The sequence below is a fragment of the Chelmon rostratus genome, chromosome 2 (genome assembly GCF_017976325.1).
Source record: "Chelmon rostratus isolate fCheRos1 chromosome 2, fCheRos1.pri, whole genome shotgun sequence".
In the NCBI taxonomy this organism is placed as follows: Eukaryota; Metazoa; Chordata; class Actinopteri; order Chaetodontiformes; family Chaetodontidae; genus Chelmon; species Chelmon rostratus.
This window is the reverse complement of record NC_055659.1, coordinates 5,242,910-5,255,501: the sequence shown is the minus strand read 5'-3', so window position 1 is coordinate 5,255,501 and position 12,592 is coordinate 5,242,910. Positions and strand designations below refer to the sequence as shown.

At 38.8% G+C, this 12,592-nt stretch overlaps 1 protein-coding gene across 1 annotated transcript; it reads left to right on the top strand.

Annotated features, from left to right (window-relative positions):
* Positions 1–10,335: 10,335 nt before the first annotated feature.
* LOC121624975 lies at positions 10,336–11,734 on the top strand. The gene is made up of 4 exons (XM_041962973.1): positions 10,336–10,511; positions 10,763–10,937; positions 11,291–11,393; positions 11,616–11,734. The coding sequence occupies exons 1-4, from the start codon at positions 10,336–10,338 to the stop codon at positions 11,732–11,734; spliced, it is 573 nt and encodes a 190-aa protein (XP_041818907.1).
* The last annotated feature ends 858 nt before the right edge of the window (positions 11,735–12,592 follow it).

Sequence of the window (12,592 nt, the reverse complement as noted above, 5' to 3'; positions counted from 1 at the left end):
CTCATTATCGCTGATTGAGGTTTTAGGTTTTGTCGAGCCAGCTCATGCAAAGAAAGCCTGGCTATATCAAACTTGCTTTGCAGTATACACCCTGGATGATGAAATCAAATAAACTACACAGCTATCTACAAAAGGCTTAACTTTGAATTATTACTTGTAAACCCAATTAAATTCTAATTTACATTTGAGGTGTAATTTTGTTTCCTGTTTATGTTCTTTCCATTCTATCATTTTTTGTGAAGCAGCTTAATATGAGCATGATACACTGTCATTGATCACATTTGTTGATGATTGTGATATGACTGCTGATGACAATTTACAGGTACATGTAATGAATTAATCAGGGACTACAAATAGCCATACATAGTCATGCACACTGGTCCTCCAGGTGGAGCAGACATGGTACTGAAATGCACACATGTGGCTAACTTTTGCTAACTGTAGCCCCATCTGTGACCTCATCATTTCATATGTTACTCAGTAATTTGGTCAGAGTAACCTCAGGGTAAAAGTCAAAATGTTATTTACCAGTTATCCAGCAGCAGGTTGTATCTTCAAAAGTATTTTGTTATCTCACAGATGTCGACTGTCTGGCCTAAAAGATAAAAGTTGCCCGAGATGAAACCAATGTTTAAATTCAATATTTCCAGAGATGAAGTTTATGGATTGTCTCTATTGTCTTGTGTATTGATAGGTGGTTGTGTATGATGACATAACCACATTTCACATAATTTTGTATTCTTTTAATACTTTCATAAAGATGTTACACCTTTTAAATTGGTGTAACTTTGGTACCATGTGCCATATTTGTCACCTGTGGAAGCACGCCTGTATGGATGGACTAGAGGGTTTCTACGCTGAGCAGGAGCAGAGCTAGAAGAAGAACCTCTGATATTACTTCAACTATATTATCACATCGGAGGAAGAATATCTAGGCCCCCTTGTCATGTACAGTCATGGACTTCATAGTATATAAGCAGAGTTTTCCTTTCCTGTCTCATTGCAGACTCTTGGTTGGACTTTTGTTCGTCTTCAGGTATGACCACATGATATATTAATGATTGGTTGGTTCCTCCCCGGCAAACAGCTAATCACTTTGGGAATACAGTGGACATGTTCAGGATCACACAGATTTTTCCGTTATCTTTGTGATGCAACCTGCTGCTGGATAACAGGAACCAAAGAGGAAACTGTCAAACTAATATCAAATATATATGAAGATGGCTCAAACATCAGACATCCTAAATGTTAACTGAGGCACAGACGTATATAGTATCTATTTTAATTCTTTCGATTGCACTAGATGAATAAGGTATGTAGACAGTTATCACTGCACAACACTATTAGGGGTACAGACTGTACTACAACCCTACAATTTTTGTATTTTTATTTTTTTTTTTTTTACATTTTTGAAATTCTTTTTGTGGTTTGCACAGTTGTAATTTATTGCTCTGTTTGTTCTCATTTGCACCTTTATTGTTCTTGTTCTTCCTAGTGTTCTTATTTGCACCCTTATTGTTCTTATTTTGCACCCTATTGTTCCTTTTTGCACTTCCATTTGCTGTTTCACCCCCCCTTGTGTGTTATGTAGAGCTTCTGTAAAAGTGAATTTCTCCATCGTGAGATTAATAAAGTCTTATCTTATCAAAGTATCTATTCTGTTCTTTATTTCTTAATGACCACTATTTATTTCTCTTATGTATTACTTACTTACTTCTTTGCTTTCTTTTTGCTTTTTGTTGCTCTCCTTCTCCGTTTTGTCCTCCTCTGACAGAAATGCGAGGAATGAAGACGAGGGAGAAGCTGCCACCCCTTTCTTTTCTGCTTCTGGCCAGCAAAAAAAAACAAAACAAAACATAGTTAAATGTAAGTAATTGTAACCAGTTAAGTGCAGTACAGTTTACTTTCAGTCCACCAACAACAACCAGAGCATTTAAAAAAAGTATAAAATTCATGGTTTGTTTTTTGCTAGTCACCAATATTAGCCTAAGCCTATGGTATTTTAGCATCTACTTACTTCATATATTTTTCTGCTGAAGTACTTGGAGTTGCTCGACAGAATAAAGCAATCTCATTTAAGTGACAACAAATTTCTCTCTTTTTGTGGTCTTGTGACAGAGTCCAAAAGGTGTAAAGTCAATTATATTACTGTAGTAATTGTTAAAGATGGTGTTGTACTTAACTACACTATATTGAGAGGTGCTTACATTTTTTGTCCACCCTATTAACATACATGAGGGGAGCAGAATATCATAAACACCTCTGACTCTACATCCTCTGAACGTCTCCCATCTATAACACCTGTGCTCACACGTTCAACACACTAGCACTCTAAAGCCTTATATAATTGGATTTTTTTTCAATTTTGTTTTGTTTATGTTTGCCTTTAAATTTTACTTTGTCTTTTTGTGTATAATATTTTTTACTCAATGTGAACTGTGCACTACTTTAAGCATACATTGCCTTGTTACTGTTGTTGTAATGATCAACCTGTTGAAAATGGGTTGAAAAAAGATCTTGGAGATTAATCTCTTAGCTAGCTGATTGGACTGGACCCATCAACAGTCTACTTTGTCAAGTGAAAAGAGAGATACAAACAAAAACACATAACACAGACACACAAAAAACCTTGTCTGGAAAAACTCCACCCATTCTCTGACTCGTATCCGGTATTCTTTCACTATGAGGAGACTCTCATGAAACCCAGACGATAAGACTCACACTAAAACAATGGAATCGCTTACAGGACAAGAGGACACTTGAAGGCTGAAAGGCTGCTGCAGACTCCACAAAGATGGGGTTTGGGGAACTTTACAAAGGAGGGAAAGGAGCCAATACTGTCAGACTGTACTTAATATCCGGGATGTCTCAGAAAATGGCTTACCAATCACAAAAAGATCCCTCCTGTCCTGTCTGCTGTGACACCTTTAATGATCCTGTTGTTCCGTCATGTCGCCACACCATCTGTAAAGAATGTGTGAAGAAGCTGATTGACATTAATAAAAAAAAACAAGAATACAGTATGAGAAACATCCAAAATATAAATGCATTTGTTTCAGCTCAGTATCAGAACTAAAGCATATATATTTCTATCATTCATTCATACTTTATATTCAGTAAACTGTAAAGCTGCACTGTGCCATTTCACACAATGATGGTTCCAACCCAGAAATCCTTTATGGTCAGTTAACTAAACTGCATTGTGTGTAAATATCAGATAATGTCTTGCCTGACAGCAGAAGGTTTTGGTTACTTAAGTTACTTTGTGTGTCATCTTCATGTATTAATAAAACTAGTAGAAACATAGGTTGAAGCTGATGGTCTGTGTCATAGACTAAAATGTATATGTAGTTGTATGTTTGTATTTCTCTCTCTATTGGCACTGTGTGTAACATAGCAAGCAAGGACAAACAAGTCAAATTCCTTGTATGTGTACACATACTAAGCAAATAACTACTAATAAACTATTTTTGATATATTTTAATTACATTTAATCCTCACAATTTTGTTTAACACACAACACAGTTTGGGTTTTGGCCTATGAACTTTATATTCACGGGTTCAGTCTATGATGGCTGTATTGCCTTGGAAGTGCATTTAACTTTTCTGAAACAAAATATATTTTGTTGCATTTTTTATTGTCCTTTTTGCATGATTTGTAATACAAACTGCATTACCACACTACTACATTACAATTCGCTGTGCTCTCCCAATGATCACAAGATTTTACTTAAAATGAACAATTAAGTTTAGCAAATTTTCATATGATGGCTTTAACAGTCTCACAATTGTCTCTGTGATTACATTAGCCATTTGAAATGAATTCTAATTAAAAATAGTGTAGATGGACAAGTAATATTGTGGGAGAAGGTTTTCATGATATAAGTAATTTTAATTCTTGTCTTCTCATTAAAAACACAATGAATCAGGTCTCATGTACAAGGTTTCTTGATGAATAAATTGCTGGAATTATAATATTCATTCACTTTCAGTTCAGTGCAGTAAGATTACAAAATCTAATTATTAGTGTGGTTCATTACATTAGTTTTACATTACTAAAACACACAGGCCCTCTTTTTTTGTTATATGAACAATCTATACCTAGCCTTAATTTCTATCCACAAGTGAGTGTTTCAGCCTGATTGGGAACCTATATTATTTCATGTTAGGTTATATTCTTCATTATAAAATATGACACTGTGCTTAGTCAGTCTCAAGAAGCTTCAAATGTCCGCTGTCATATTTTATGATATTACCTTTAAAAAAATGGCTCAATTTCAATAAGGTGATTCATCAGATTACATGACTTTGTTTTCTTTAATTAAATCAACTTTCTTGAATAAATGAATAATAATAATGGATAAAGATTAAAATGATTTTGTGTCAAATTAATGTTCACAACACATCAAGTAAGATAACACGATTTCAAGACAATGAGGCTAAGCTTGTCTGTTTTGGGTGTTTGGGAAATGTGTTTGTTTGTTTGTTTGTTTGTTTGATGTTTATATGCTGTTGTTGTTTGGATCAATAGTTTTTTGTCTCTTTTATGTTAAGTCTATATGATATGGATTAATATATATTTTGAAAATGAAAATAAAATAATCCAGAAGATATGATCATTTTCCATTTAATGTTCTTATATAGCTTAGTCAATAAAAATGTCTCTTGTATCTTCATAGTTTGTCATTCAACATTCATTCAGTTATCTGCTGTCCCTTCATGTTCATACTGCTCTGTAAGTAGTTCTGTTATTATGGTGAACATCACATTTAAGGTTCAGACTTGCTGTACTTGTTATTGTACAGTTACCTTTTATAGTTAATTTAAACAGAAGATACTTGTGCTCAAAAAGAGGATTCATTCTCAGTGAAGAACCTTGGAGCTCTAATCTGCCTCTATACCTGCCAAAGAGCAGTGATTCCTAACACGTCTCTGGGGGTCATCAGGTGGAAACCTCCCTTCAACAGTGTTTCGCCTACTTAGTCCCACTACACCTCCAGGAGGTTAGGCAGTGAACTCCGGCGTCCCAGAGTCACCCCCCCTAGTGCCTCCTACACAATCCAAACAGCACCGCCACGTTCAACTGACCCAGAGATGCTCCAGGTAGTGGCCAGTACCGATGCTACCATTTAACTATTGCCAATGCTAATGCTAACCGCTAGGAAGAACAGAAGAAGACAATACAGTTCCGATGCTACCATTTAGCTAATGTTACGTGCTAACCGCTACCTGCTAAGAGGAACAGAAGAAGACAATAACGCTAGATTCACCTATACTGTTAATGTTAATTGCTAGCTACCAATACTAACTGCTAAGATACTATCATACTCTCACCGCTTTAGCTATTGTTAGCTGCTACAATGCTACCACAGGCCTAGATGCCACATGTAACTGCCGATTGCCACACTACCATCATCTACCCCTGCCTCTCACCAACTGCACCAAGAAAAAGCGGGGTGGGAATACAAACCCTGGTTCGGGTAGGGGATAGAAAATAAAGAGGTAGAGTCAAAAGATGGAAGTAGGGATTGGATACAGACCCTTGTTCGGGTAGGGGGTGGAAAATTTAGAGGGTGCTGAAGGTGGAGGCCTAAACCACAGACTAGATTTAACAGCCTCTTCTAACATTTCCTTCAAGAAGCAGCAAACCCTACCATTTCCTTCAAAAAGCAAACAGAGCAGGAAAACAAACCCTAACATTTCCTTCAAGAAGCAAACAAAACAGGAAAACAACCAAAAAGATCAAAAAACAAGCCAACTCTGTATCTTACCATGCAAACTCACCTGAACAGGCCGCATGGTCCCAAAGAGAGACTCTAGCTGGCCACACCCCCACCTTATCTAAACTTCCTGGTTCTCTTCCTATTGGCAGAGCGAGAAGATGGGGCGGGGAAAGCAGAGCAGAGGAGAGGTGTCTTGTTCAGACTTTAACCTCTTCTCTTGCCGGGTTAGGCATGCATGTCCTCTCCCCCCCCCCCCCCCCCCCCCACCGTCCCTATTTCACCCCCCAACTACTATTATTTCTCCTGATCCATATCCACTGACTAGACCTAGCAGCCTCATCTGACATCTCCCTCACTGTCTTTCTTAAATTTTGCCCATGCACTCCCAGCTCCCTCAACAGTGAAACAGCTGACCCTGCAACAAAACCTCTACACCCCACTTCAACCGGACAGACCCTGGTCTTCCATCCCCTCTGCTCAGATTCTGTCTTTAAATCTGCATACTTAGTCTTCTTCCTTTCATAAGCTGCCTCCACTGAATTTTCCCAAGGGACTGTTAACTCAATAAAATACACAGTCTTTTTACTCATGGACCATAAGACAATGTCCGGCCTCAGATTACTATAAACTATTTCCTGGGGCACAACTAGCTTTCCTCCCAAGTCGACCTGCATTTGCCAATCATCAGCCCCTACCAGGCAGCCACCTACCTGCTTTCTCCCTGACTTAGCAGCTCTATTTTTCTCCCCCTCTCGAACAAACTGCACATCTAACCTCTCCTTTCTAGAACTTCCAGTATTCACCTGCTTCCTTCTCTCCTCAATGCCTGCGGCTAAGCTTCTCAGCACCTGATTATGCCGCCATGTATACCGGCCTTGTGATAAGCTAATTCTACAACCTGACAAAATGTGCTTTAAACTTGCTGTACCTGAGCAGAGTGGGCACGATTGATCGCCCAGAGACTTCTGCGGGGTTGGCAACACATCGTATGTCGCCCCTATCAGAAATTTAATACGGCCTTCCTCCATATTCCACAGGTCCCTCCAACTAAGTTTCCTCTTCTCAACACCTTCCCAATTCAACCATTGTCCCTGTTTGGCTTGACCAACTGCTTTTGCCCCTCTTAACAACTCCTCCTGCCTACGCACCTGTTCCACTACAAGCTTTCTTTTCTCCTTTAGACCTGCTTTATTCCACACTGGTTTGCCTGGGCCAAGCCCCAAGCCTCCCCGGCCAAATTGAACATTATAGAAGAATTTACTGACTCTAATTTTACCATCAAGTTCACCCACTCAACATAACAGCTAAAATTAATAAAACCATAACGGCTAATAGTGTGTAAGTTAGCATGACAGGCAGCAATTACCAGATGAGACTCAGCCTCTATGGTACCTAAATGAACTACTACTTTCGGGAACTAAATCACGTTAAAGTTGGACACACATCGAAACACATGCGAAAACATTACTTAAAACATCTTCTTACCTGGTTTACAAAGCAGAGAAGTCATCAGCTGTGTGTTACTGGCAGGCTCAGTTTCCCTGGCAGGAAAATAAAGGAGACAATTAACGTTAACACCTGTGCACACATTTAAGCTAGCTGGGACACGTAGCTAACTTGTTACCCTCACTTCTTAACAAACTCGGGGTAAAACCGCGTTTGGCGGAGTCGAACCTCAACACAACCAACACAGAAAAAGAAGAGACGTGCTACAGAACAAAATCCCACCATTAGTGTGTTAATACTGTTAATAAAATCAGCAAAATATTTACCGTTTTCCTCCCAACAAGCACATAAAGTTACAAGCCTCTAACTCACGAGCGTTCAACACGTTCGCGCGCATGCGCGCAGACACGCGAAAGGAGACGTTACTCAAGCGGAGGAAAAATAAATTAACGAACTTACTCGGTGGAAAGTATTAACTCGCAACATTAATGTGAACCTGTGATCTTATGGCGACATCAACTGGTCATATTTCCACACATTTCTAAATTGAAAGACTGAATTCCTGTTAGCATGCTATATTTGCTATATTATATCAGCATGCTAAATTTTGCGTCAGTAAGCCACTGCAAAAGTGTGAACAGGCTAGTGTGAGCATTAGCATGTAATGTAGTTAGTGTGCTATCATACAAATATAAGCATGTTAAATTGCTAATTGCACATATTATTAATGCTAAATTCAAAACCTCCCATTACCCATTATTATTCTAAGACCCTTACCCCCACAGCTACCACTGCTACAATTAGCCTTAATCAGCAATTGTTATCATGTGACAAATGTGTTGATCATTAACAAGTAATACCTGATGCAAACAGCGCATAGGTCATTTAATAAGCAGAATTAATTGTATCATATGCTGGAATTGTAGCCACTTTGAAATCATATAAGTGAACCTGTTAGCGCTAATGCTGATATTCATACTATCATGTTATGGTAACATTAATATGCGAACATGTTAGCATATGAGGAATTTCTGTAAACCACCTTACCTCTCACATGGTCACAAAAAATACAAGTGTCAACAAACCAATAGCAAATGACTGTAACACAGACACACCAATGTATCTGTATCTGTTGATATACAAAATCCAATACTGACAATCAATTCAGCTGTTTTTGTATAGTTTAACTTGCACTTCATGTAACAACTCACTGCACGTGATTAACTAAAACATTAAAAAAAAAAATCATAGAAGATAATGCTAATAATCAAATGTCACCTTTCCCATACTGACATTTTATTTATCTCTTATTGGGGAGAGCACCCAGAATGAAAGATACTGTCACGTACAAGAAAGTGACTCAAAACAGGACTGCACGGCTTACAACAACTGGCATGTACAGATAACTGTATCAACCCATGTTGTTTACATGTTCTTCCCTGTGGTCTAGCATATGCTAGACAAACCAAGTGACCCCTTAAACAATAAATGATATAACACAAAACTGCAATCCATACAAGCAATGTGGATTATGCAACTGCCAAACATTATGATGAAGCAAATCCTGGTTCACACTCTTTGTTTGAATTCTGTGGGATTGTGAAAGTCATGATGTCTGCTAGAGGAGATGATGATCTAAAGAAACGGGCCCAGAGAGAAATAAAGAAACTGAAGCACAACCTCCTTTTCCAGTACAGTTAAAATGGTAATGTTGGGTAGAACATGGTAATTGAAAACATCCATTTTCTTTTTAACATTATAGGTTAACTGTAGTCAATACCTTTATCATCAGCGAAAAAATGGCAAAAACTGATACAAGTACAAGAATGAGTCTCCCCTCACTCTAAATCTGTTTGCCCAATGATGGCAGAGGATATTTTAACGTGATAATATTGCATATTTACCATTTGTGGCCACATGGGCCGCTGTTAAGCAAGAGTTAAAAGCTTTAAGCAAAGAAAAACGATTATATATAGGTTAGTGTCACAGGTGGTGGAAGAACAGGAAGTGTGTTTGCATGTGTCTCATGTTTCCCTGTGTTACAGAGTGTTATCTGAGCCACATCTCATTTCCACAGTGAGAAGCTGATCCTGCACAGCTCTGCATCTGACACACCACAGGTAAATTATGACATTTAACAATTATCTAATCTAATTATTTATATTGGGATTTCAGCAATGCTGCACCTCTACCATATAAATGTTCATTTTCACATTTTTTAACTTCTTTTTATTTCTTTCTGTCTTTCTATCAGCTTAATAACTGCAATTTCCCAGCTTGGGATAAATAAAGTATATCTATCTATCTATCTATCTATCTATCTATCTATCTATCTATCTATCTATCTATCTATGACAGCTGACATTTTACGATTCATGTGACTGTTTTCTGACCTGCCATGCTGAGTTACATTATCCCAAATAACTCCTACAATGTTCAAACTCAGAGAAATCTGTAATTTTATTGAAGGTAACAGTGCATTTCATTCAGTCACCTGTCAGTGGTGACATGGGAAACACCAGACGGTACATCAGACAGTGAGGAAGGAAGCAGGCAAACGTGACTAAATGTACCTATGAATTTCTGCCTGGTCACCTCAGCAAAGCTGGCTGTGCAACAATGAAGACAACAACTCCCATGATCCAATGCTACTTCATGTCTCCATGAAACTACACCCTTTGTTTTCATTGTTTGGATTGAGAGATCCCTAGTGGCAGAAATGACATACTGTGTATTTAAATGGCAGATTAAAAACAGCAGCTATTACTTCTGCCTGTAGGGGGAGCACATGAGCACATCTACATCTGCAGGTCTAAACTGCTGTCACTCTTCTTGCCACCAGGTGGAGCAGGTTGAACTGGGGCAGCACTAGAAGTGAGAGGAGCTGCTGATTCCAGTTTTTTTCTGACTCTGAAGTTGCATCTAATTTATTTTATAACAGTTTTAACTATTTTAACTTTTTGACTTGGCATGGCAGATGGTTCTGAATACAACAATACCCATAGGCCTCAGCTAACATTTGCATTAATGATGTCCACCAATTAAAACTACCGTAACTGTGCCTCTGCTAGTTGTTCATGTTTTGATTTACTCTCTTAAAGTAAATCAATGGAAAACTGTGACAAACTTGTACACAGAGTTGCTAAAAGAAGCTTTCTGGCAGGAGATGAGTTGCCTGCTGACAACCCAGAGCCAGAACTGCTACCGAGAGCAGATCCAGAAGGAGATGTTGACCCGTTTGGCCTGGAAGAGCCGCTATGCCAAGCTTTACCCGACCTGCTACAATCCCGGCAACAACAGCACAGAGCCAACGCAGCTGGCCCGTGTGTCTGCTGACTCCCGGTGAGCTGCTTTATTCACGGTAACCCTGCAGTCAGAAGGGTTTTCATGTAAAACTGCTGCTCTGTTGTCACCCTGAACTCTGTTGTGTTAAATAAAATGTGTTTTCAGGAGGGTCAAGTTAAACCTGAGTAGTGAAGGTTCAAAACAATTTTAAAGTCACATAATTCATAAAGACTAAAGACGTAAAATTCTATAAATGTGTCATGCAAACGATTGATGATGCACATCTTGTGTTTTACTCCACCTACCAGGTCTGTCCTGCCTCCTGTGACCAGGACACCCGAGAAGCAGAGCAACCTTCCTCCTCCTCCTCGTCCTCCTCCTGAGCTCTCTTTGGAAGGGGAAAGCCAGCTCAGTGTGGCCCCCTTGATGAGGCCAGTTTCTCCCCAGACCAGACATGCTCTCTATCAGGACTCCTCTCACCATGTACGAATCACTGTGACACACAACCCTACATTTAAGATGACTGTCAAAGTCAAGAAGCTCAGATTGTCTCAGTTTTACTAACTTGCATCTTGACATTAGAATTTGCTTAATCCTAATTTTCAATCTTTCATCACCCAATGATATTATAATAATGTATAACTAAGATTTTTCCAAAGTGTTAACAAAGCTAATCGTGCTAATGCCACTAATAGAGATGATACAGGGGACACTTACAACATCACACGCAGCCATTTCATTATTTTTCTTAGTGGTCAGAATTCCGGTATTGTTGACAAATGTTAACCATTGTACAGCATTTTTAAAAGTCTTTTCAAACAAAATGTCCTCTGCAGGGGAAAGGGCGGAGTCTGTACCTGCAGAGGCGTGGCCATATTAGACCTGAGGAGAAGTTTGACTTTCCTTTGCTCTCGTCCTGGGAGTATGGGTGGAGGCTGGGTAAGACGGAGACTCTGTCTGCTCCATTTATATTTGTTAGACCTCAAACTGGTGTCAGTGTGACCACAGAATTGTCTAGATTAAATGAAGATCTGGATTAAACAGATGACTGAAATTTTTCATGGCAGTTCATCAGATACTTGTTGAGACCACCATCGTCATCCTCTTTGCTGTAGAACAGTTCTTGTTCTCCAGATTAACAGTGTCTGCTTGGATCCACAGGCGACTACACTCTAGATTACAAGACGCCGTCCCGTGCCAAGTCTTCAGTGGTGAAGAACACCTTCTACGCCAGGAACGGCGTGTTCAGCAGCCCATCAGCTACTGACGCACTGGGCTGAAGTTCAGTGTAGAGCAGCAAACAGGCTTTCGTGTGATAACAAACGTGCCTGTTTGTTTTAAGACACATCCTGATTTCATTTTAATGGACAATAGTGCTAAAAAATCCCAAAATGTCCCCTCAGCACTTGTCATTTTGGGATTTATTGGTTCATTTTGTCATGTCTGTAATAATTAATCATTTGTCATGATCCCTAAAATTTGACAGTGCTTTACTTATGGTGTGTATCTCTTGATAATTCCATTAAAATGACAGTTTTTGTTTTGTTTTGTTTTACCGAGCTCTCTCATCTCTTTGAGGTTGATTATTTTGTGTTTGCAGACTTATTGATGAGAGGTAACAAATGTGAAACAGCAAAAAACATTCATGACTGGATTAGAGTGGACGTCCAATCAGGTTCCTTGTGAGAATGATGATGATTTCTCAACAGAGAAACCCATCCAACTATCCTCCACTTCCTGTAAGACAGTCTGTTTACCATCCACACACCTGTAAGGTTGATTATCTGCTAACCTGATGCTGTGTGATGAATAATTAATGAACTGTTGGCCAGGTATCAGAGAGCCGTACACCTGATACCTCAGTGTTGTTACATGGTGAGCCGCTGGAGGAAATGTAACACACAGTGTTAAATATTTTATGTCTAATGAGTCCTAGTGATTCCATTGTGCTTCCTCCAAGTCTTGTACTTTTATTGGGTACAAATGTATAGATGTTTATAGTACACAGTGTAAAGTATAAACATATTTATTTATTTTATGTCTTTCTTCTGTTCAAGGTGTGTTCACACATTATAAGCCGATTGGATCTGTTGCTTTGTGATGGATTATAAAGCTTTTTTAAATTCTGATTAGACCAA

Bases quoted from the DNA above. Each gene is read 5' to 3' on its own strand.
- LOC121624975 (XM_041962973.1), top strand. From the start codon at position 10,336: ATGAGTTGCCTGCTGACAACCCAGAGCCAGAACTGCTACCGAGAGCAG. The intron at 10,512-10,762 runs GTGAGCTGCTTT...TCCACCTACCAG, and splicing joins CGTGTGTCTGCTGACTCCCG to GTCTGTCCTGCCTCCTGTGA. The intron at 11,394-11,615 runs GTAAGACGGAGA...TTGGATCCACAG, and splicing joins GGAGTATGGGTGGAGGCTGG to GCGACTACACTCTAGATTAC.